This window comes from Pelophylax lessonae (genome assembly GCF_965119305.1).
Source record: "Pelophylax lessonae genome assembly, chromosome: 1".
In the NCBI taxonomy this organism is placed as follows: Eukaryota; Metazoa; Chordata; class Amphibia; order Anura; family Ranidae; genus Pelophylax; species Pelophylax lessonae.
Window position 1 is genome coordinate 34,245,807 of NC_138768.1, and position 24,223 is coordinate 34,270,029.

General features: G+C 45.3%; 1 protein-coding gene across 1 annotated transcript; it reads right to left on the minus strand.

The window, feature by feature from the left end:
* Nucleotides 1-1,281: 1,281 nt before the first annotated feature.
* DNAJB5 (DnaJ heat shock protein family (Hsp40) member B5) lies at nucleotides 1,282-21,122 on the minus strand. The gene is made up of 4 exons (XM_082265769.1): nucleotides 20,716-21,122; nucleotides 16,850-17,098; nucleotides 12,953-13,551; nucleotides 1,282-1,939 (listed from the first exon to the last, which is right to left on the minus strand). Exons 1-4 carry the CDS (start codon nucleotides 20,852-20,854, stop codon nucleotides 1,706-1,708), a joined length of 1,221 nt encoding a protein of 406 aa, XP_082121895.1. The 5' UTR covers nucleotides 20,855-21,122; the 3' UTR covers nucleotides 1,282-1,705.
* Nucleotides 21,123-24,223: the final 3,101 nt, after the last annotated feature.

Here is a 24,223-nt window from a genome sequence, read left to right on the forward strand (position 1 = left end):
TCACTCTGGTGAAGTCTTCTCTTGATTGTTGACTTTGACACACATACACCTACCTCCTGGAGAGGGTTCTTGATCTGACACACATACACCTACCTCCTGGAGAGTGTTCTTGATCTGGCCAACTGTTGTGAAGGGTGTTTTCTTCACCAGGGAAATAATTCTTCTGTCATCCACCACAGTTGTTTTCCGTGGTCTTCCGGGTCTTTTGGTGTTGCTGAGCTCACCGGTGCGTTCTTTCTTTTTAAGGGTGTTCCAAACTGTTGATTTGGCTACAACGTTTTTGCTATCTCTCTGATGGGTTTGTTTTGTTTTGTCAGCCTAATGATGGCTTGCTTCACTGATCGTGACAGCTCTTTGGATCTCATATTGAGAGATGACAGCAACAGATTCCAAATGCAAATAGCACACTTGAAATGAACTCTGGACCTTTTACCTGCTCCTTGTGAATGGGATAATGAGGGAATAACACACACCTGACCATGGAACAGCTGAACAGCCAATTGTCCCATTACTTTTGGTCCCTTAAAAAGTGGGAGGCACATATACAAACTGTTGTAATTCCTACACCTTTTACCTGATTTGGATGTAAATACCCTCAAATTAAAGCTGGAAGTCTGCAGTTAAAGCACATCTTGTTTGCTTAATTTCAAATCCATTGTGGTGGTGTATAGAGCCAAAAAGATTAGAATTGTGTCAATGTCCCAACATTTATGGACCTGACTGTACATAATAAACATGGATAGCACTCAGAGGTCTGCCGCACCTACAGCCTCATCTCTCCACCTAGACACATAATAAACATGGACGGCACTCATAGAGGTCTCCCGCATCTACAGCCTCATCACTCCATATAAACACATAATAAACATGAACAGCCATAGAAAATCCACAAATCATTTTATTTCATTTCAGCTCAGTGTGTAGAAATGTCAAAATTCACAGGTTCAGTTAAAATTATATTTACAAAACCTTCAATTTGCTTAAAAAAAGTTTTTCGAAAAGTCATTCCTCTGTCCCCTAATATTTAAAAATACTGATAAATTCACTTTCTAAAACGGAAATATATACACACATACCAGCTGATAAAAGTCTACACTTTAAAGGGTCAGTCCACCCAAAACAAATACTTCCATTGTCCTTGGGATGCTGGCTTCTTGGGGACTCCATGGGTGATATTTGTTGCTCTTGAGTTCCCAGCTCCGCCCACCTGTCACATAGGTTCCTACTGAGCTGATTTCCTTTTGTCATTTAGAAGGAGTAAGTGTCATGCAGAGGGGGGCGGAGCAGGGAATTAAGAGAAGATCGTGACCCTGGAAACCCGGAGTAATCCAAAAATGCCATAATATGGAACGTAAATTCTGGATGGACTGACTCTTTAATAATAATAATAGGTTATCTAAGAAGTCCTTTTTAACCCTTTACACTGCCAGCAGGGCATTATCGCACGATGGCGGGATAGAGGTAGCACGTTCCCGTAGTGGCACCATTGCGTCGGAGTGGTCTGGAGGTTCGCACACTGTCCGTGACGCAAGTTCTGAAGTCCTTTTGCAAACTACAAACTTAATAAAACGTCTCTCGTCTTCTTGTGCATAGGATGTGTTTTGACGACGGCTGTCCTGGGATCCTGCAGGTTTATCGGCATTATGTCTGGCGTATTGCACGGGGGGGTCTCTTGTCCCCCCCTCCCCGTTTTTTACTTACAGTACTAGGAGCAGGGCAGGTGTTGTTTGAGCAGTTCACGGGTGGGTTGGGGTATTCTGTCGGGAAAGCGGACCTGAAACTCGACTATTAAATCGCCCCGTTGGGTGGGGACTTTCGGAAACGGTAGTCCTTCGCCCCGCAGGCGTTTCACCGTGGCGGGCTTGATGACGTCGCTGCAAGGCAGCGGGATGACTCGTCCATCGATGGTGGGAATGTTAACGGTGCAGCCACAAAGAGCCTGAGGGTGAAAGAGAAAAGACAACGGCGTCACATAGGAAGGATCGTAATACATGACTGTCAATGTCTTTTTATAAAAACAGAGCTTCACAAACATGGAGGCAATGTCCCAGCAGCCAATCTTAGGACAGGTTGGTACATAATGGCTGATAATCAGCTGCTAAGGGTATAGCAATAAATGCAAAATGCTACAGACAAAATGTATTCCAATTGACTGCTATGAGTTACTGCACCCTGGAGAAGCACTAGACCCTCTGTCAGGTTTTTATTGTCAGTAGTAAGGAGATCCTGATTTTTCTATATAGATATTTAGATCACTAGAGGGGTCACCAGCAGGAGGAAGGAGGTCCTGATTCCTCTATATAGATCTTTATATCACTAGAGGGGTCACCAGCAGGAGGTCCCGATTCCTCTATATAGACCTTTATATCACTAGAGGGGTCACCATCAGGAGGAAGGAGGTCCTGATTCCTCTCTATAGATCTTTATATCACTAGAGGGATCACCAGCAGGAGGAAGGAGGTCCTGATTACTCTCTATAGATCTTTATATCACTAGAGGGATCACCATCAGGAGGAAGGAGGTCCTGATTCCTCTCTATAGATCTTTATATCACTAGAGGGGTCACCATCAGGAGGAAGGAGATCCTGATTCCTCTCTATAGATCTTTATATCAGTAGAGAGGTCACCATCAGGAGGAAGGAGGTCCTGATTCCTCTCTATAGATCTTTATATCAGTAGAGAGGTCACCATCAGGAGGAAGGAGATCCTGATTCCTCTCTATAGATCTTTATATCACTAGAGGGGTCACCATCAGGAGGAAGGAGATCCTGATTCCTCTATATAGATCTTTATATCACTAGAGGGGTCACCATCAGGAGGAAGGAGGTCCTGATTACTCTCTATAGATCTTTATATCACTAGAGGGGTCACCAGCTGGAGGAAGGAGGTCCTGATTCCTCTATATAGATCTTTATATTTAACCACTTTACCACCGGAGGATTTTGCTGTCTTACGTCCAGGCCACTTTTTGCGATTCGGCACTGTGCGACTTTAACTGACAATTGCGCGGTCATGCAACGCCGTACCCAAACGAAATTTACGTCCTTTTTTTACCACAAACAGAGCTTCCTTTTGGTGGTATTTGATCACCTGTGTGATTTTTATTTTTTGCGATATTAATAAAAAAAAAGCGACAATTTTGAAAAAATAACAATATTTTTCTACTTTGACAGTTAAAAAATATCCAATATATTAAATTTTTGTCATATATTTAGGCCAAAATGTATTTAGCTACATGTCTTTGACAAATTCTCAATGAGCGTATTTAGGCAAAAAGCCTATTTTGATTGGTTTGCGCAAAGTTATCGCGTTTACTAACAAAGGGAAAGATTTTTGTCTTTTTTTTTTTTTTTAACGAATAATGGCGGCGATCTGCGATTTTTTTTTTTTTTTTTTTTGCGGGACTGCGACATTGCGGCGGACAGATCGGACCCTTGACTGACACTTTTGGGGGGACCAGTGACATTTCTACAGTAATCAGTGCTATAAATATGCACTGTTACAGTAAAAATGACACTGGTAGGCAAAGGGTTAAATTTTATTGGTGATCAAGGGGTTAATGTATGCCTGGTGCTTACTAACGTGTGTGGGGGGAGGGACTAAGTGACACAGGGACAGATCGCATGTTCAGCTATGCTGAACCCTGCAATCTGACCCTGCCTGTCACTTAGGAGATCCGCCCGCTTTGTTTACACACGCGGGCGGATCTCCACACTCGATCCCCGACGATCGGGGAAGAGCGGCGGTGATAACCGCCGCTCCTCCCCTGGCCCGACTCCCGCTGTGATTGGAAACAGCGGGAGCGAGCCTCAGGTGGCGCGCGCGCGCCGCCCACAAGCGGAGGAGTCCAGCGACGTAGACATACGATATCGAGCCACTTTGCAGCAGTACGGTCAACGTGACTGGTCGGCAAGTGGTTAATAGAGGGGTCACCAGCTGGAGGAAGAGGATCCTGATTCCTCTATATAGATCTTTATATTTAATAGAGGGGTCACCAGCAGGGGGAAGGAGGTCCTGATTCCTCTATATAGAATTATAGCTATCATTAGAAGGATCACCAGCAGGAGAAAGGAGATCCTGATTCCTCTGTATAGACTTTTATATCACTGGAGGGGTCTTCAGCAGAAGGAAGGAGATCCTGATTCCTCTATATAGATCTTTATATCACTAGAGGGGTCACCGACAGTAGGAAGGAGGTCCTGATTCCTCTATATAGATCTTTTTATATCACTAGAGGAGTCACCAGCAGGAGGAAGGAGGAAGGAGGTCCCGATTCCTCTATATTGATCTTTGTATCACCAGCAGGTGACCTGTCCTTGGCACATAGGAATAAGCCCTGACAGAGGACACCGGGTGCCCCTAAGAATACACAGTATTATACAGGTAACCTGTCCTTGGCACACAATACTAAGTCCTGGCAGAGGACACCGCGTGCCACTAGGGATACACAGTATTAGAAGTATGACCTGTCCTTGGCAGGTATAAGGTACCCTTTGGGACAATGCTGCATATAATGTAGCGGGCATGTTCTCCTTATCGGTGATTCATGTGCCTCCCGCAGAGCCTGACAGACTATTCCTGGCACAGGAGTGCTGTACTAAATATGGCAACAGAAAGAAAATGTTCATCTCAGTATCCCGTGGGAGAATCGCTCTCCAATGCCATCACCTTTAATGGAGCAGAGCTAGTCGCTGAGCTGCGGCAATCTGTCTCTCTCAAGCTTAGAGGAACTGTGGGGCCTTCTGCCTGCCACAGCCTGGGCACGATGGGATTTGTAGTTCCTCAGTAGCGGTTTGATTACTCTGACACTACATATCTGCTCTAGCTTTAAGATACCTAGCACCTTTGTGATTGCTAAAATGGGCCAGTCCACCCATTTCACAAACAGGTAGAGTTTGGTGGGCTGAATGTGTCACTGGACTCCCGTGGTGGGATCTCCTTGCCATAGACCTTAGGGGCTACATGCCCCCTTCCCCTTGTTTCCTTTTCCAAACTACTATGTAAAATCACATCAGAACTGCAACAGAGTGTGTAATCTCCTCCCCAGGTTCAATGTTTCCCTAACCCTTAAGTGAGCCCTAAAGCAAAACTGTCTGATGGCAGTAAATTTCCACTTTAAGAAAAAAGAAGAGATAAACCTATACAGACCATACAGATTGGGGGCTCCTTGGAAACAGCGCAAACGCATGGTGTGTGCAGTTCTTACGGCCTCCAGCCAATCCTATAACTAATGATGAGCTGTGTCTACAAGGAAAAACTGGAGTGGGCCTGACCACTTCTGACCATTCTCTATAAGCCGACCTGAGTCAGAATCCACCCACCAGGTTGAATTCTCCTTTCAAGGATTCAGCCTGGTACTAGTTATGGGATTGGCCAACATGAATGCTGAAAACCGTGACAGTGCAGTCATCAATGGGTCAGCCAATTCTGCTCAATGCTACACTTTGCTTCTGCAGGTCCAACTTTTGAAGCCATAATCTCCATCCTAGCTTCACTACTCCGTGAGTAATTAATTGTGAATGAGTAAAGCATAGGGGACACCTGCATGTATCTGGTCCAGATCGGTGACTACCATAGTAGTGACAGTAGGCACTACCTGGTTATCAATTGCAGCTCCCATATCTGTACCCTTTAAAAAGTATATATGGGAAATGTCTGATCAATGAGAAAACGGTAAGGAACTGTCCAACCAATTGTTTGGTATTCCTGGCTGCTTTGTTTTGCCCCTTCTGGATGAAATCTACTGAACTTCGGGTAGAAACTTTTCAGCAGCTTTAAAATCTGGTCTTTTGCAGTGTAATGCTGCAACTGAGTATTGCTTTGTTCCTGTTTATATACCTGGTGGCCGCTGTGCATTCTCCTACCCTGCCACCATTCTTGTAACTTCCCCATTGTAGTCTATTTCTTACCAGTGGCAACCTAAGTCTGTCACAGCTGGCTGTACTGAGAAGACCTGGGTATCTTTGACTTCACTGTCTAACCTAATTGACAGGCCAGGGGACTCAGTCTGTCCCACCTACCATGACATCAAACCTTGGCTGACAGGCCAGGAGACTCCTAGTCTGTCCTACCTACCATGACATCACGGCTTGATTACCAGGCCAGGAGACTCCTAGTCTGTCCCACCTACCATGTCATCACGGCTTGATTACCAGGCCCGGAGACTCCTAGTCTGTCCCACCTACCATGACATCACGGCTTGATTACCAGGCCAGGAGACTCCTAGTCTGTCCTACCTACCATGACATCACGGCTTGATTACCAGGCCAGGAGACTGGCCCACCTACCATAACATCAAACCTTGGCTGACCGACTATGATACTCCCAGTCTGTCCCACCTACCATGACATCAAGCCTTAATTACCAGGCCAGGAGACTCCTAGTCTGTCTTACCTACCATGACATCAAACCTTGACTAACAGGCCAGGAAACTTCTGGCCTGTTCCACCCACTATGACATCATACCTAGACTAACAGGCCAGGAAACTTCTGGCCTGTTCCACCCACTATGACATCATACCTAGACTAACAGGTCTAAAGACTCCTGGTCTATCATGACCACTAGAATCCTGCCCACACTGACGCCCGTAGATAACTATCATTCTCATTAAATGATGGGAATTGTAGCTTGTTCTATAAATGTTTCATATGCACATCCGTACCTCCCTAATACCTCCAACAAGGGGCCTGGGCAAAGCTGTTTCCAAACGATGGCATCGTTGACTTTTCTAAGGTATGTTAATTCAAAAAACTAGGTCGTTTTATTTTTTTTTTTACAGAAATGATTGCTGTAAATTGAAAACTATCCTTAGGTTTCCTTACTTCGTAGCCCGTTTTTCTGGTGCAGTTTGTTCTATGGAAGGTGTGTTTTTTGGGGGTGTTTTACATGTGCTGCCAATGAACTCTAAGTTTATAAATGTCTTTGCTGGAAACCAGAACAAACCACTCACAACAATCATGGCTTTTTCTAACATGCAGATGTGACCAGGGAGTTGGAACTAAGCGCTCGGCACGTAACCTTCATCCTCTATAGAACGAGCCGGCTTTTCCCAGATCCCAGGAGTGAAATCTCGGAGAGAAATGTGGAGCAGCACAGACCGTGCATCCCTCCGCCTGCCTTCCCAGCAGCTCGGGGTATAAATACACACAGGGCTTTAAATAGCAGCCATGGAAGTTCTGCATTCACCAGGTGGGAGAGGATAAAAGGTCACCGGGAATGGGGGAGTCGGTTAAAGCTCTGAATTTACTGTTTATAGTCGGCTGGTATATCTGATTGCTACGAGGGCTGAACTGGACGTGCCTAAGAGGCAGAAAAATATCCCACAGCTACTTGTAGATGTACTCTAGGATACAAGATAAGTTTATGGATAGGTTCCTGGGACATATGTACCTAAAAAAAGCTGCTACATTTTTTTAATATATTGAAACTTCACTACTTAGGAGAGGAGGTAATATTAGAGCAGATACATCACATCTGCTCACTGAGTGGCCCTGCTTGGAGAAGCCACTTATGGCATGGGCATTAAAAGAGATGCATGGGATTTATTTTTTTGTTGAATCATACTTACCTAGGTGGATACAGCATCTGTCCCCCGCCGGCTCTAAGACTGAGAACCGAGTGATCAAACACTGCCGATCGCTCGGTTCTCACAGCTCCCTGAGCAGAGTGCGGCTGGCTGTCAGTCACTGGCTCTCTGCTCCCCCATCCTCACTCACTGGAGCGCTGGGAAGTGGGGGGGGGCAGGGAGCAGTCAGCTCAGCAGCTCGCTGAGAGGCTGAGCGGGGTGTTGGTCCAAGCATATGGGCAGATCCCAACCATATGGTTGTTTACCTTCCCGAGCCTGGACCAGCTTTGTGACCAGTGGTGGCCCGTCCATTGGGGGCGCCGCACTCCCATCCATGCATCCAGCCCCCTAATCTACATGCAGGGCGCTGGATGCATGGATTCTATTGGGGTTTTTTTTTTTTTTGAAGCACATGATTAGAGCTAGAGGCTCTAATAGGCTTAAAAAAAAAAAGTGGGCTCGGGGTGCAGAGCACTGCGCCCTGAGCTCACCCGGTTGTATGACCATAGCGAATGAATATTCGCTATTATCACACTGATTCTCCTCCCAGCCAATCAGGAAGCGGGTCATGAGACCCCTTTCCGGATTGGCTGAAAAGAGAAGCGATTTTACTGGCCATTGGCCAGGAAGAGGGAGGAGACGCACGGCCAAGGGAGGTAAGAATGCTGGACATCCGTCCGTCCTGCTGGGTGGGGGGGTGGTGTATTTGCCGTCCGTCTCACTGGGGGTGTATTTGCTGCCCCCCCAAATTAATGCGCACCAGCCACCACTGTCTGTGATGTCAGCCAAGAATGGGCTTCAGGACACTGTCTGCTGAAAACAGGTAACAGTATTGCAAAAATGATCTGCACTCCAGGAGAAGTACAGCCAAACGAGCTTTGGCTGGACTCCTCCTTTCAATGTGGGATGGATTGGGATTAGGTAATGTACCGATGTATGGATTGGGATCAGGTAATGTACCGATGTATGGATTGGGATCAGGTAATGTACCGATGTATGGATTGGGATCAGGTAATGTACCGATGTATGGATTGGGATCAGGTAATGTACCGATGTATGGATTGGGATCAGGTAATGTACCGATGTATGGATTGGGATCAGGTAATGTACCGATGTATGGATTGGGATCAGGTAATGTACCGATGTATGGATTGGGATTAGGTAATGTACCGATGTATGGATTGGGATTAGGTAATGTACCGATGTATGGATTGGGATCAGGTAATGTACCGATGTATGGATTGGGATCAGGTAATGTACCGATGTATGGATTGGGATCAGGTAATGTACCGATGTATGGATTGGGATCAGGTAATGTACCGATGTATGGATTGGGATCAGGTAATGTACCGATGTATGGATTGGGATCAGGTAATGTACCGATGTATGGATTGGGATCAGGTAATGTACCGATGTATGGATTGGGATCAGGTAATGTACCGATGTATGGACTGGGATCAGGTAATGTACCGATGTATGGATTGGGATCAGGTAATGTACCGATGTATGGATTGGGATCAGGTAATGTACCGATGTATGGATTGGGATTAGGTAATGTACCGATGTATGGATTGGGATCAGGTAATGTACCGATGTATAATTGCCAATCAATGCCTTCTCTATATGCCCATATTGCCTTTGTCTTCTGTATATGCCCATATTGTCTTGTCAAACAATCAATGCATGCCAAGTGGGCAGGTAAGAGCAGGAGTCCAAAACACCCTTGTCTGCCCACTACAGCTAGCGGCGACGTAATTCGTAATGCTTTTTCTAGGTACTACAGAGGGTGTTCGTGTACAAAATGGGGAATGGCGACTTTAAAGCGGTTGATTTACTAAAATTGGAGAGTGCAAAATCTAGTGCAGCTGTGCATGGTAGCCAATCAGCTTCTATTTTCAGCGTGTTAAGTTAAGCTTTGACAAAAAAAAAAAAAAAAAAATGGAAGCTGTTGCTTTCTATGCGGAGCTGCACCAGATTTTCGTTACATAGTCGGTAAGGAGACACCAGTCCATCTAGTTCAACCTGTGGTGTGTGTGCACGTGTATTATGTCTGTAGTACATTGTATACCCCTGTATGTTGTGATTGTTAAGGTGCCCATCTAATAGTTTTTTTTAAACTATCGATGCTCCTTGCTAATACCACTACTTGTGGAAGAGAATTCCACATCCTTACCGCTCTGACAGTAAAGAACCCTCTACCCCAGGGATTCCCAAACTATGGCCCTGCAGCTGTTGCAGAACTACACATCCCATGAGGCATTGTAAAACTCTGACATTCACAGACGGGACTAGGCATGATGGGAATTGTAGTTCCTGAACAACTGGAGGGCCATAGTTTGGGAATCCCTGCTCTACCCAGTTTGAGATTAAACCGCTTTTCTTACAATTTCAGTGAATGGCTGCATGTCTTTTTAAATTCCCTTTCACTGAAATGTTTTTTTCCCTATGCTAGGGTCACCAGTACGGTATTTGTGCATTGATATCATATCCCCTCTAAAGCGTCTCCTCTCCAGTGAGAATAAGTTCATTTTGCACTCTCCAGTTTTAGTAAATCAACCCCTGTGTGTGTCTTCTCAATTTTGGCTCCCTAAATCTGTATCTTCCCAGCTGGATCTATTCAATGGGGACATCACAAACCGGATTAAATGCCAATCTTAAGCCAACTGTGGCCCTGTTGTTACACAGTTAAGCCATGACATCATCCCGGAATATATTCAGTGATGGCAGATCTTTGCGCTGTGAATCATTAGTCAGTCTACACCCAAGGAAAGCATCGGTGATCACAACGGATCTCAATGCTGCCAGCTGCCATGTATGACAGCTGTCACATGTGCACGCCTGCAACAGGGATGTTCACACTGTAAAGCATACCAAGACATGTGCTGAGCCCACGTGTGTTCCTTATCAGTGATATCATGGAGAAAGAATGCCTCATCTAGATCAGCATTGCTTACCAAAAGCCAGTCCCAATCGTGCTTATACGAGAATCTGAAATATTTAGTGTTAAAGCTGAACTCCAGGCGATCTGCTCAATACACAGAAGATATTTACACATATATGGGTGTTGCCAAATGATTATTTCTGACTGCCCAGCTCTGCCACACAACACAGGTCTGCCTGGTAAGACAGGAGACCTGATTTTTCTCTGCTGCAGTTAAGTAACATTTATGGGTCTTGTTCCGTCCCCAGCCAGGGACTGGACAGTGAAAGGAGAAGCAGCAGACTGACAAATTGGTCTCTCTGATCTCTACTTCTATCATCATGTCCCGTGTTAGTACATAGGTGCTGCAGTAAAGCCAAAATGACTCACTGCGCTGCGTCTAACTTCCTCCAGTTTGAGCCCTGCTGTGCAGAGACTAAAAGGCGGATACCAGGTCAAATTCAGGTTGCATTTAAAAAAAAATAAAAAAAATTGTAATGTATTAATAAAACATAAATGTATACATTTGTGCCAGGAGTACAGCTTTAAATGGGCAGTCTAACCTTTAAAAGATTTAGGCCCGTTTCACATGGGCCTTCCGATCCGGATTTTCAGGCGGAACTGATCGGATGCTCCATGCAGCCCTATGGAGCAGCGGATGTCAGCGGAGACCTCTCCACTGACATCCACTGCTATCTGATCCTGTCCGTGTAATCCGGGATGGATGGAAACCCTATTTTAAATCCGTCTGGAGGATCGGATCGTTTTGGATGAAAACGGACAGGCGGTCCATTCTCATCCGATCAGCTCAGTCCCAGCACAGACAGTGGAGACTGACCTGTCATCCGCCTGCTCAGCGGGGATCGTTGAATCGATCCCCGCTAAGCAAAACTGACTCCGTCGGGCGCACCGCCGGTGTGAAAGGAGCCTAAGGCCCCGTTTCCACTAGTGCGACTTGACATGTGTCAAGTCGCATGACAAGTCAAAACCTATTAATTTCAATTAGGACCGTTCTAACTTCTGCGACTCAAGACGCAGCGACTTGAGAAAAGGTTTTTGCGCTTCTTTTGGATGACTTCAGTGCGACTTGTCCCTCATAGAAGGTAGTCACACTGAAGTCCCCAGAAGTAGCCGCAAACAAGTCGCACTTGAAATCGCGCGACTTTGTAGGTGCAATAGTGGAAACGTAGCCTAAAGCCCCGTACACACGTACCGATTGTCGGCCGACCGATCGGCCGTCTTTTGTCCTCGGGCTGTCGTGTCCGCTGAAAAGTGCAAAAGACTGCACACGAATTTTGTCCGCCGACTGCAGAAGTGATGTCATGTGATGGTTCACTTTCCGTGTGTTTGTTCTTTTCTGAGCATGCCCAGTCTTGCAAATCTGCTGTCTGTCGGCCGAATTCGTTAGCTGACTGGCGAACAATCGGCCGTTCTGGTGTCGGCATACAAAAATTTTAATGCTTGCACGACAGATTCTGTTCGGCCGAAAGTGCGCTGTCGGCTGTCGGAAGCATCATACTAACAAGCCGAAAATCGGCCAATCGTTCGGCGGCCGAACATTTTCGGCCGACAATCGGTACGTGTGTACGGGCCTTTAGGCTTGCTTTTTTTGCTTTGTCTGGGCCTGACACTTTGGTTTGAAAGTCAGGGGTCAGTGGTAACCCAAAGTCTGACTGTTGCTGCCCTGACCTCACATACTTTCTCTCCGTAATCCATATAAGCTTCTTGGAGGAGACATGAATATAAAGTACACCATATTTAAATCTGAGTGTCACTCGTTTTTGGAATAATAATATTAATTATTATTATTTTTTTTAAATTTATTATGTCTGAATACCTTTAGCTTAAATTTGTTGGTAGCACTTCTGGTCCCGGCCGCCTAGGCAATATAATCATCAGGCAATTCTCAGACGCCTGGGATAACGGCGTCCTCAATCCCAAGAAATCGCCTGATTCTCTTTTGATTGACAGGTTGCCATAACAACAGGGCAGGAACGTCCTCCATTGTTGCCATGGCAACCTGCAATTAAACTGTCGCACAGTGTCATTACTGAGCAGGTGCAAGATCGGGAGATGCATTCTGGGTAGCCAGCAGTACCTAATCCCGGAAATAGACACGAGTGGGCTTCAGATGCCCAGAACCGCGATGGCGCCTGCCTGCTTCTGATATCAGGTCATTTTTTACAGATTAAAAAAAAAAAAACAAAAAACACATAATTACAGTTGGGACAGTATCCAAATAGTAATGTACAATCTGTGCCAATCATGGGGGTCCTTTTTAGAAAAAAAACTGATTATGATGACTGTAGATTCGCTTTAACAAAGTGCCGAAAAGAACAGCCAAACAAATTCTCTCCTTCATTCTCCCACGTAGTATGAAAGAAAGAAAGAAAGAAACTGTGTGGTTGCTATTATTGACACATGCACCTCCTGTAATGGGAATCTTATTATTTCTGGGATCTCGTACCTCTTTTAGTGTGATCTTGGCGGTGTACACAATGTTTGACCCGTCTCTCTTGAAATGTGCGTGAGGTTTGTCCTTCAGTAGGAACACAATGTCTGCGGGGATGTTTTCTGATGTGGCGTCGCCCTCTTTCGGGAAAGTGATCTTGGTGCCCTCTTTCCACCCTTTCTTGATGACCACATTGAGAATCTTGTCCTCCGTTCTTACAGTGCGGCCATCTGGGTTCAGCCTCCGCCGTGTGATCTTCATCCGTTTTGTACACCCATGATAAATCTCCTCCAAGGACACTTTCAGCTCATGAATCACCGGAGGGTCCTGCACTTTCCGGCGGTTGGGTATTTGGTCCTGGTGCCGCCGGTGGAAACCATTCACACCGTTGAAGCCGAAGTGGTTGAAGCCGCCGAAGGGGTCGTCGTCATCGTCGATGTCCATGTCTTCGTGGTCGAAGCCGTTGGCCATGCGGGTGCGATTTGAACCGAAGAAGATATCAAAGGGATTCGAGCCTCCAAAGAAAGAGGCAAAGGTTGCATGAGGGTCACCATGGAACGTATAATGGAAGGAGCTGCCTGTGTTACCGGATGAGCCACCTCCAGTTTTTAGACCTAGAGAAATGAAAGAGGAAATGGGGCTTAAAAATGGAGCATGGGATTTATGGAAGAACGTAATGGCATCTTCATAGTCTTAAAGGGTTAGTCCATACCAAAAAAAAAAAAAAAAATGAATACATTTTTATTTCCCATAGGTTTTTCACACTTTAACCACATGTAATGTTTTGATACACATCTATCACAGTTCCACTGCTAGGATACTTAAAGCGGAGTTCCACCCTAAAAATTAACTTTGCAGCAAGATTTACAGTAAAAAAAACCTGAAAAAGAATTGGATAATTAATTTTTTTTGTTTTGTTTCACTTACCTTGTTTTTAATTAAAATAAACTTACCTTCCTTCCTCTTCCTCCTTGTGCGGCCGCGGCCCCGGACGTCACTTCCTCCTTTGCATTGCGTCCTGGGAGATAAGCGTCATCAATCCCAGGATGCAATAAGGATGGCTGGCCGATACTCTGATTGCTGATCGCAATCTACAGCACATGCGCGAGATTGTGATCAGCATTCTAGGTAGCCAGGAACCCGGAATAGGAACACAGAGGGGGACACCACGGCTTCAGATGCCCACACCAGAGATGGCCGTGCTCTGCAATCAATTTTTAAGGTAAGAATTTATCTTTATTCCATAACTGTAATGTACTGTAATGTGGGGTTAGTGTTAGGGTAATTGGGGATATGTTAGGATTAGAGGGGTATTTTTAGCTTAAAAATGCATTTTTGCCCGGAAATCCACTTTAACATTAACCTTAGCCAAACCAAACTGACAGGTGCCACTCAAAGCTCCACTGAGTCCTCTGATGTAGCACTTGCTTGAGACACGACAAGGACATAGCTTGTCCCAGCTCTATACATTTAATGGAAAAGTCCTGAAAGTCCCACATTTCTGCAAAACCCTGTAAGAAGTTATATGACAGCCTCAGCCTGGGCTCCAACCAGGCCACACCTCCAACGTGTTTCAACAGGGCCCGGGTTGAGGCTGTCCTACACCTTACTGGGTCTTGCAGAAACGTGCGATTTTCCAGGACTTTTGCCTTTTTCCTTTTACCTTAGCCAGACAGTTGTCACCAGAATAAGAGGTACAGGGAAATATTCCAATGGAACACATGTTCAGTGACAAAGGTCTCAGAGCAGGATGTGTCCTCGCTTTACAGAGATTTACTTTTACTTTTTGGAAATGGAGTGAAGGAAAATCTCCCGAGGGGAAACACCGGATGGAGGTTTTAACCATTTCCTACTTCAGCCTCTCTCAACCTTTTAATAACCCTTTAAATAACATTGTGGTCTCAGTTAACCCCTGCTAAAAATTACTAAAGCTACAACTCATGATACATTAGTGTGATGGTCAATGGGAAGAATTCTCCTTACACTTGTGGTCATTGGGAAGAATTCCCCCCTTACAGATGGCTAATTAGATCAATGGTTACAGTGGGAACTTGTCTGAGAGGCAAAAATTGCTCAGGGAAGTCCTGGCAACTTCTGGAGAAACCCTGTTATACTCTGTCCTCCATGCTACGTGGAAAAAGATTTGACTTTAGATACACTTCAAAGCTGATTGTAGAAAAAAAACTACCCTGGTAGGGAGCCCCATCTCCCTCCACTGCAAGGGTTAAATGCTCATTAAGTCTTGGGGTATAGCATGGGTCTCCAAATTTTCTAAAGAAAGTTCCAGTTTACTGTCTTTCAGACTTTAGGGGGGGGGGGGGGCAGACTGTGCCCAGCAGGTGTAAACCATGCCAGATATTAGGGGGAGAAATGGTGTCAGTGGGAGGAATAGTGCCCTATCATTGGTGTCAGTGGAAGTAATCATGCACCATTGTTGGTGTCAGTACAGGAATTATGCACAATTGTTGGTGTCAGTGGAAGGAATTATGCCTCAAGAGGTGAAATAAATCAAGCAAAGCGACAGTTTGGAGACCACTGGGGATGAAGAGTAAGTTGTCATACTTACCTTATTCTCCACTCCGGCAGGATTTCAGCACTCTCCTTTTTTCTTCAATGCTCTGGTTTATGGATGGGTCCTGTATAATGCAGGATTATTGGTCTTGCATTATACTTGATGTCAGCATGCATCTGCCAACCAGAGCGGCTTAGAGAAAAGGTTTCGACTGACTGGTCACACAGCATGGAGAAAGCCAGAGTGAGAAAATGGGTAAGTATTGCAGGTTTTTCCTGTGCCCCCCATCCACCAATACTGTAATCCATGACCCTGCAGCAACTGGCAACCCAGTCCTCTGCTTTTCAGTGCTACAAATATGGGCAGGCACTCCTACCAGTGGCCATGTTCCACCCTTAGTATGCTGGTCCTGCACTGATCACCGACAAGACCGGTCACACACCAGCATCCAAAGAAAGCAGCTTATTGGCACTTTTCCACTCCAAGTACCGGCTCGGCTCTACTCGGCCCTGCTTGGCCTGGTTTGCTTTTCCACTGCTGGTACCGCATGGTACGGTTTGCTTTTCCACTGAAGGAGTACTAAAGTTAAGTAGGTGGGATAACAACGATTCTCTGACCAATCAGTGGCTAGTAGTGACTGCATGCAAAGGATTGTGGGATATGGTACCGGTATGGTACGTCTTGGAACCACAATCGAGGTGGTACTGTTTTAGAGAGCCGTACCGTTCGGTTCCATGTAGTGGAAAAGCGCCGCCGTACCGTACCGAACTGTTCCCACACCGTACCGTGGAAAAGCACAAAAGCGAGCCGAACCGTTCGGTTCCATGCAGTGGAAAAGCACCATTAGTGGGTTATCACAGCTGGAACCGGAGGAGGGGAAAAAAAAAATCACAGGACCCTGGATCACGGCAAAAAGTAATGGATGTTAGAAACTTGATTTTGCAAAAACAAGCAAGGGACATTGCTAAGAAATGGGGGTGGCAGCTTTCTCTTTGCTGAACCAGACCTGAGCTTTGCCCAAGTAAGAGACCATTGAGTACTGTCCGTGATACTTTTTTTATTTGCACTAACATAAAATTTTTCAGGACAAGCTTTTGGGGTATGTCCCCTTCTTCAAGATCCAAGCAGTACTGATTCACAAAATGTTACTGCTTGGATCTTGAAGGGGACATACCCCGAAAGCTTGTCCTGAAAATTTTTATGTTGATAGAGGCTCTAAACCTTCCCTGCACTATCCAACGTAAAGCTGAAGTTTTGGCTGCAGTTCCATCGTAACTCTACAGCCCTTTCACTGCTTCTAGCTGGCATGCACTTAGAAAGGAAATTTGATACATTGTTAATCTGCTCTCCAACACTGTGGTCGACATGCAAAGTACTCCAGTATATCCAGCGTTCCTCACCTTCCTCCCCATACTGGTCGTACACTGCTCTCTTCTTGGGGTCACTGAGGACGTCGTAGGCCTCCGCGATCTCCTTAAACTTGTCCTCAGCGTTGGAGTCCTTGTTCTTGTCCGGGTGATATTTCAGGGCCATCTTGCGATAGGCCTTCTTGATCTCATCCTCATTGGCCCCGTTAGGAATGCCCAGAATCTTGTAATAATCTTTTCCCATGTCCACGGTCTGAGGCTTCTGATCGAGAATCCTCGCCCCTGGAAACACAACAGAGATGTTAGGTGGATCAGTCAGATGTTTTCAACACTGCGGCCAAGCACAGCAAAGCTCATTAATTCCATCACCCAAGAAGAATCTCAAATCTGGCACCTATTTAAGTCTACAAGTGTAATGCAAAAGACTAAAAGGCAAACGTAGATCAATCCTATATGTATGAATACACACACAACGCAAAGAGAAACCGTCAAATGTGTTTGAAAAGTCAACTGTTTGCGACCACAGCAACTATGATCTTCCTAGGAAATGAGAGAGGGATTGAGAAGAGACAGATAGAGAGAGGAGTTGGGGAGAAAAGGACAAGAGGAAAGAACATGAAAGAGAAACAATTGCTCAACTTATTTTTAAAGTATTTGCACCTAGCAATTTAGAAATAATTACTGGTAATCCTTCCCTACATTAAACAGCCTTTGTTCCCCACACGTAAGCAATCCATTTCAGGCCAGGGACAATCTGGGAAGAAATTAGAAGGTAGTCAAAGTGTTGTCACACTCTTCAAGGCAAGTAAAGATACCTTGGTGGAGCCAAGAGCTGTAAAGTATAAATACCGTATTTTTCGGCGTACAAGATGACTAGGCGTATAAGACGACCCCCCTAATTTTCAAGTTAAAACATAGGTTTTGGGCTATACTCACCGTAAGGCAACACCATTGAAAAACATCAGATTTCTCATAGATCTCCAAGGTACCCCAAGTACTGTAATACATGTAATCTCTTATAATATCTCCAAGGTACCCTAAGTATAAGTATTACCTGTAGATGTAATCTCAAGACGCTGGCTGTGCGGGAATCCTGTACCGGTATACCGTATGTACCGTAGCTTCGACTACATACAGTATTCCGCCCTGAGCCAATCACAGTGAGCGATGTATTCTATTATTGAATGCAAAGCCTGCTCGGATTGGCAGAGTCAGAGAGGCGGGCTGATGTTACTCCACCAATCCGAGCAGGCTTTGCATTCAATAATAGAACACATCGCTCTCCCTGATTGGCTCAGCGCGGTACACTGTATGTAGTCGAAGCTACGGTACATACGGTATACCAGTACAGGATTCCCACACAGCCAGTGTCTTGAGAGATTACATCTACCGGTAATACTTATACTTAGGTTACCTTGGAGATATTATACTCGGCGTATAAGACGACCCCCCATTTTTGGGGGATTTTTCTGAGGTTCAAAAGTAGTCTTATACGCCAGAAAATACAGTAAGCTATTCCAGGTTGCCTGGGCCATTATTGCTACACAAATATTTTAAAAAAGATGGAACCCACAGTACTATCACACTATCCAACATTAATTTTAAGGACTGTGATTTACAGTAATTTAAAGTTGTTTTGGAAAGGTATGCGGTTTATCCACATTAAAAAGTGATGTCATAAGTGAGCATTGACACGACTACTCATCAGACAAACAATCTATGGACATGCAGGCTTGGGAGAGAAGTCCAAGAAGTCATTTCACCTTTATACGTCTACGGCTCATATTAATATCGGGTGGTTAATGTGACACTTACGCAGACTATTTCTGGAAAGTATAAAGTTAGTGATGATCGTTTAGTGACTTATGCTGACGGAGCTCACAGCTTTATATAATCATGATACTTCTGGTAGTGCAATGCGACGCTCCAAGAAATTAAATGCATATGTTTCTGTGAGAGCGTACTTATAATGTTAAGAGAATACAAATCAAAATTATTTTGTAGTTCTGGGTAGAAGCCATTAAATAATATACTATAATTAATATAACTGTAATTGAATGTCATCTTTGACTTTTATTGAGGCACTTCAAGTGAACAAGGACTTAAGCTGGTCAGGCATTATATGCTCATCTGTTAGATACAAAGCAGGGTTTTTTAAAGGGTTGGTCCTTCCACATGTTATAATTGACTTGAAGCTAAAGCCAGGTGGGCCAATTCAGTCCCCTGGCTGGGTCTTGGGTGGGCCGAGTCAGTCCCCTGGCTGGGTCTTGGGTGGGCCGAGTCAGTCCCCTGGCTGGGTCTTGGGTGGGCCAAGTCAGTCCCCTGGCTGGGTCTTGGGTGGGCCAAGTCAGTCCCCTGGCTGGGTCTTGGGTGGGCCAAGTCAGTCCCCTGGCTGGGTCTTGGGTGGGCCAAGTCAGTCCCCTGGCTGGGTCTTGGGTGGGCCAAGTCAGTCCCCTGGCTTGGTCTTGGATGGGCCAAGTCAGTCCCCTGGCTGGGTCTTGGATGGGCCAAGTCAGTCCCCTGGCTGGGTCTTGGATGGGCCAAGTCAGTCCCCTGGCTGGGTCTTGGATGGGCCAAGTCAGTCCCCTGGCTGGGTCTTGGATGGGCAAAGTCAGTCCCCTGGCTGGGTCTTGGATGGGCAAAGTCAGTCCCCTGGCTGGGTCTTGGATGGGCAAAGTCAGTCCCCTGGCTGGGTCTTGGATGGGCAAAGTCAGTCCCCTGGCTGGGTCTTGGATATAACAATTAGATCACTCCTTTATAATTTCCCACTCTTGTTCCTGTCCCTTGGAAGAACTGGGCAAACCAATATCTTCCCATATATGAGAACTTTTGAGCGCAACTACCAACTGTTTCCTTTTATTAGGAGAATTATGTACTACTGGTCATGTTGGGAACAAGCTTGACGTAGGTCGTGATGGTGTAGCACTTTCGACTGGGGACTAGAAAATTTCTCATTGCCCCTTACTGCCCATTTACTGATCATTAAAATTGTTTAGATAATTTTTGGAGCATATTTCAGAGCGTCTATACATTGAAAACATTGCCATTGTTTGGAGGTAAACAATCCACTAGGTCCTAGAGCCATGCCGGATTCAGTTGAAGAAATGGGACAGTTGGTAAAATGGTTTACATATGACTTCTTGGGAGATGGGTGGCAATTATCCACCATTTACATTTTTCAGGTATTTTTTAACCTGTGCAAGTGATCTCTATCCCTTTTTCATAGAAAGCACTAACCAAGCTCCCTCAAATGGAAGTCAACCAAGAAGCACAGCCAATTGTGACGGGTCCTTGCAGGGTTGCCAAACTCATTCCTTTAATTACAGTAACATATCAATTATTTGGATTGTGATGCTGTTTATATGTACGTGATCGTAATAAAAGTGCACATTTTGTTAAATTAAGATATTAAAACTGTAAAGAGTAGTGTACAACAGGCCCTTAGATGTACCTGAATGTTTCTTAGGATAGGTGTAGGAGCCCTTAAACCTAAGAACCCATCTATGCAAATATACAGGCTTCAGTTTCTAAAGTCTTGGGCTTTTGGGTTGGTATTGGCCCTTAAATATATGATGGTCAGCTTTACTCACCAACAGTTTTCATAATACATCACTGCAGTGTTTCAAGGTTCTAAGGACCTCAAAAAGGCATTTTTAGCATTACAGTCATAAAGGTTTGATAAGGCATGACAGGGGCACTTTCAGCCTGTGGAAAGGCAAGTTTCCAAATTGCCATCATTCTCAGTAAGACATCTGCCCATCTATGGCAAATAAACTAACCATGACAATGTAAATGCTTCCATTATTTCATTAATATTAAATTTCTTCTCTTTCTTAGACACAGACTCCACAGATACACGTTTTGCATGCATTACTGACAGATGGCGGAAATATACCTACCCCCGAAGTGGGCGGATAAAATTCCTAATGTAATGCCCACTCTGAAAAATGTGGTCTTTCGCTTCTCCTGAGCTCCGTCCCCAATAGACTTGATAAAAAAATCGCTGCCAGTTTTTTGCCTGGGTTCACACTTAAACATGATTTGCGGGCCTAAGAGCTCGTTGGAGTGGGCTTCCCACTGCGGCGGTAGTATTGCACGCTTCTTTCTAGGCTTTTAGGCAGACATCTGGTAGAAGGAAACACATTTGGTTTGGAGGAAGGTTGGACCCAGGTGATGAAAGATGATGAGTCTTGACATGAGTGGAGAAAACATGTAATGAAATGGCTACAAGATGGTGTTTCACAATGGAGTTGTTTCTAGGTCAAAAGAAAACTCAAACTCTGTAGGCTTCGGTTTAATCTTGGAAGGAGATCTCTGAGTTGAGAGGCTGGTAACCACCAATCAAAGCAGGATGGCACCAAACTATAATTTCACCCAGGAACAACTTGTGGCGGACTCCACATCCCTATAGCAGATTATAGGTATTTCTAATTCCCGGTTCACACTTGTGCGATGCGGGAAGGCTGCGAATTCGCAGCCTGTTCCCGCATCGCAAACGCACATCTGGCAGTTCACACTGCCATATGCGATACGCAGGGGGTGTCAATGAAATGTTAACGACACCCCCAGTTTGATCGCATATCGCAGTGCGATCTGACAGCTCGCACAGGATCGGATCGCACAAGTGTGAACCACTGTGCGATCCGATCCTGATGCGGCTGGAAAAAAGGGTCCTGTGCGTCTTTTGTGCGGGTGCAGTGCGAATTCAGCCATACAAAGTGTATGGTTGAATTCGCATCCGCACATCTGATCGCATGTAATGAAGGAGCAGTGCGCTCCGAATTACATGCGATCGCCGCACTCGCACAAATGTGAACCGGCCTTAAAGCTCAGGCCCCATCCATCCTCAAGTGACTGGTTTCTGAGAAACGGCACCTCTGGGCCATCTGCCAGTACTTTTTATACCATTAATGTATTCTAACGCTGAACCTTCTGCTTACGTCTCTACCTTTCCTCTAATCTTTAAAACTAGATACCAACAACCAAGAAAATAAGCAGAAATCTAGCAAACTGATCTTCAACTTTTTGGAAAATTTTGATATTTTTTAACCAGCAGACGCAGTCGTTTTTTCTCCACTGTCGGCGTGAACTGCTGTAAATATTTAGGAGGAACCTAGAACTTCCAAATGGCACCTAAGACTGTATGGACATGGAGATCTTCTTTTTTTTTTTTTGTCTGAAGGGCAAACTTTTATCCTGCGACTTTTATGAGAAGTCCATGAAATGCCTTTAGCTAAACATTTTGACTAAAAATGTATTTGATAACGGCTTTGGGACATTCAAGGTGCGGGATGAACATGAACCAAGAGATGAAGAGGACCAAATATAGGACAGATGTAAATGAACCATTTACACATGAGAAATATTCTTCAGAATGAAACACTAAACAACATTTATACTCAACATGCAACATTCAAGAAGGTATAAGAGGGGCCCCAAAAGGATTAGTTTTGTGTAAGTTTTGACTTGCCAAGTACTTTGGGAAAGCTTGGGTTGTGTCATGTTCCCCCAAAGAGCGATGGGCTATTTTTGGGATCCAGAATGGGGAGAAAGGGTACGAAGATATGAGTTAATGCCTCTTTAGGGTTCCTCCAGTACAGTGATCCTATTACTTTACTCAATATGGGCAAAGTACACGAAAATACAAAGAAAGCGGTTCTCTTTAGGATCTTCAGACTACATATCTGTGGTTGTTACTAGTAAACTATACAACGTAACTTTAAATTGCTGGAGCTTCTATACCTACACTCAGAACAACTGATATATACTTAAAGCCCAACTCCAGTAAAGAAATGAAATTTGAATGCATTGTGTGTTAATTAGCCTGCTCCTCAATCTTGATTCCAAACACTTCTTCCTAAGCCATCTTACAGTGTCAAGTCACAGTTATCTGTATGAGCAAAGTCAATATCTTGCCCGAGGGACCAGATCTTTTTCCCTGCTTGCTTTCTTCTTGGGCACTATACTCACCGCCCCCGTAAGTTCTCCTGCCTCTGAAGCCTATGCGAGAGGATCCAGCCACTGAAAGTGTTGCCTCCATTAAGAAGAAGAGGTGCGCACATCAAGCCGGTAGTGATGTGGACACCCGAAGAAGGATCCCATGAGCAAAGTCAATATCTTGCCCGAGGGACCAGATATTTTTCCCTGCTTGCTTTCTTCTTGGGCACTAGACTCCTCACCACCCCCGTAAGTTCTCCTGCCTCTGAAGCCTTTGCGAGAGTATCCAGCCACTGAAAGTGTTGCCTCCATCAAGAAGAAGTGCGCACATCAAGCTGGTAGTGATGTGGACACCCGAAGAAGGATCCCATGAGCAAAGTCAATATCTTGCCCGAGGGACCAGATATTTTTCCCTGCTTGCTTTCTTCTTTGGCACTAGACTCCTCACCGCCCCCGTAAGTTCTCCTGCCTTTGAAGCCTATGCGAGAGGATCCAGCCACTGAAAGTGTTGCCTCCATCAAGAAGAGGTGCGCACATCAAGCTGGTAGTGATGTGGACACCCGAAGAAGGATCCCATGAGCAAAGTCAATATCTTGCCCGAGGGACCAGATATTTTTCCATGCTTGCTTTCTTCTTTGGCACTAGACTCCTCACCGCCCCCGTAAGTTCTCCTGCCTCTGAAGCCTTTGCGAGAGTATCCAGCCACTGAAAGTGTTGCCTCCATCAAGAAGAAGTGCGCACATCAAGCTGGTAGTGATGTGGACACCCGAAGAAGGATCCCATGAGCAAAGTCAATATCTTGCCCGAGGGACCAGATATTTTTCCCTGCTTGCTTTCTTCTTGGGCACTAGACTCCTCACCGCCCCCGTAAGTTCTACTGCCTCTGAAGCCTATGCGAGAGGATCCAGCCACTGAAAGTGTTGCCTTCATCAAGAAGAAGAGGTGCGCACATCAAGCCGGTAGTGATGTGGATACCCGAAGAAGGATCCCATGAGCAAAGTCAATATCTTGCCCGAGGGACCAGATATTTTTCCCTGCTTGCTTTCTTCTTGGGCACTAGACTCCTCACCGCCCCCGTAAGTTCTACTGCCTCTGAAGCCTATGCAAGAGGATCCAGCCACTGAAAGTGTTGCCTTCATCAAGAAGAAGAGGTGCGCACATCAAGCCGGTAGTGATGTGGACACCCGAAGTTGGATCCACGGAAGTAAACAGAAGACGAGAGAAGGATCATCATGTCACTATGGCTTCACCTAAAGCCCCACTCTGGGATACATTCTATCACTCCTTCCTCCCACCCCTCTCTAACCTAGGCTGACAGTCTTTATCTGACATTGATCACAGAGTGGGGCTTTTCGTCCCCACTCAGCACTTTCAGTTGTCAAAAAAAAAAAAAAAAACAGTGTGAGGTCACCCCCAAAATTCATACCAAGCCCTTTAGGTCTGGTATAGATTTTAAGGGCGAACCCCATG

Excerpts from the sequence above, each read along its gene's own strand:
- DNAJB5 (XM_082265769.1), bottom strand. The coding sequence starts at position 20,854 with ATGTTTAAGTGTGAACCCAGGCAAAAAACTGGCAGCGATTTTTTTATC. Across the intron at positions 17,099-20,715 it reads TTTATCCGCCCACTTCGGGG|GGGCGAGGATTCTCGATCAG; the intron begins GTAGGTATATTT and ends TTGTGTTTCCAG. Across the intron at positions 13,552-16,849 it reads CGACCAGTATGGGGAGGAAG|GTCTAAAAACTGGAGGTGGC; the intron begins GTGAGGAACGCT and ends TCATTTCTCTAG.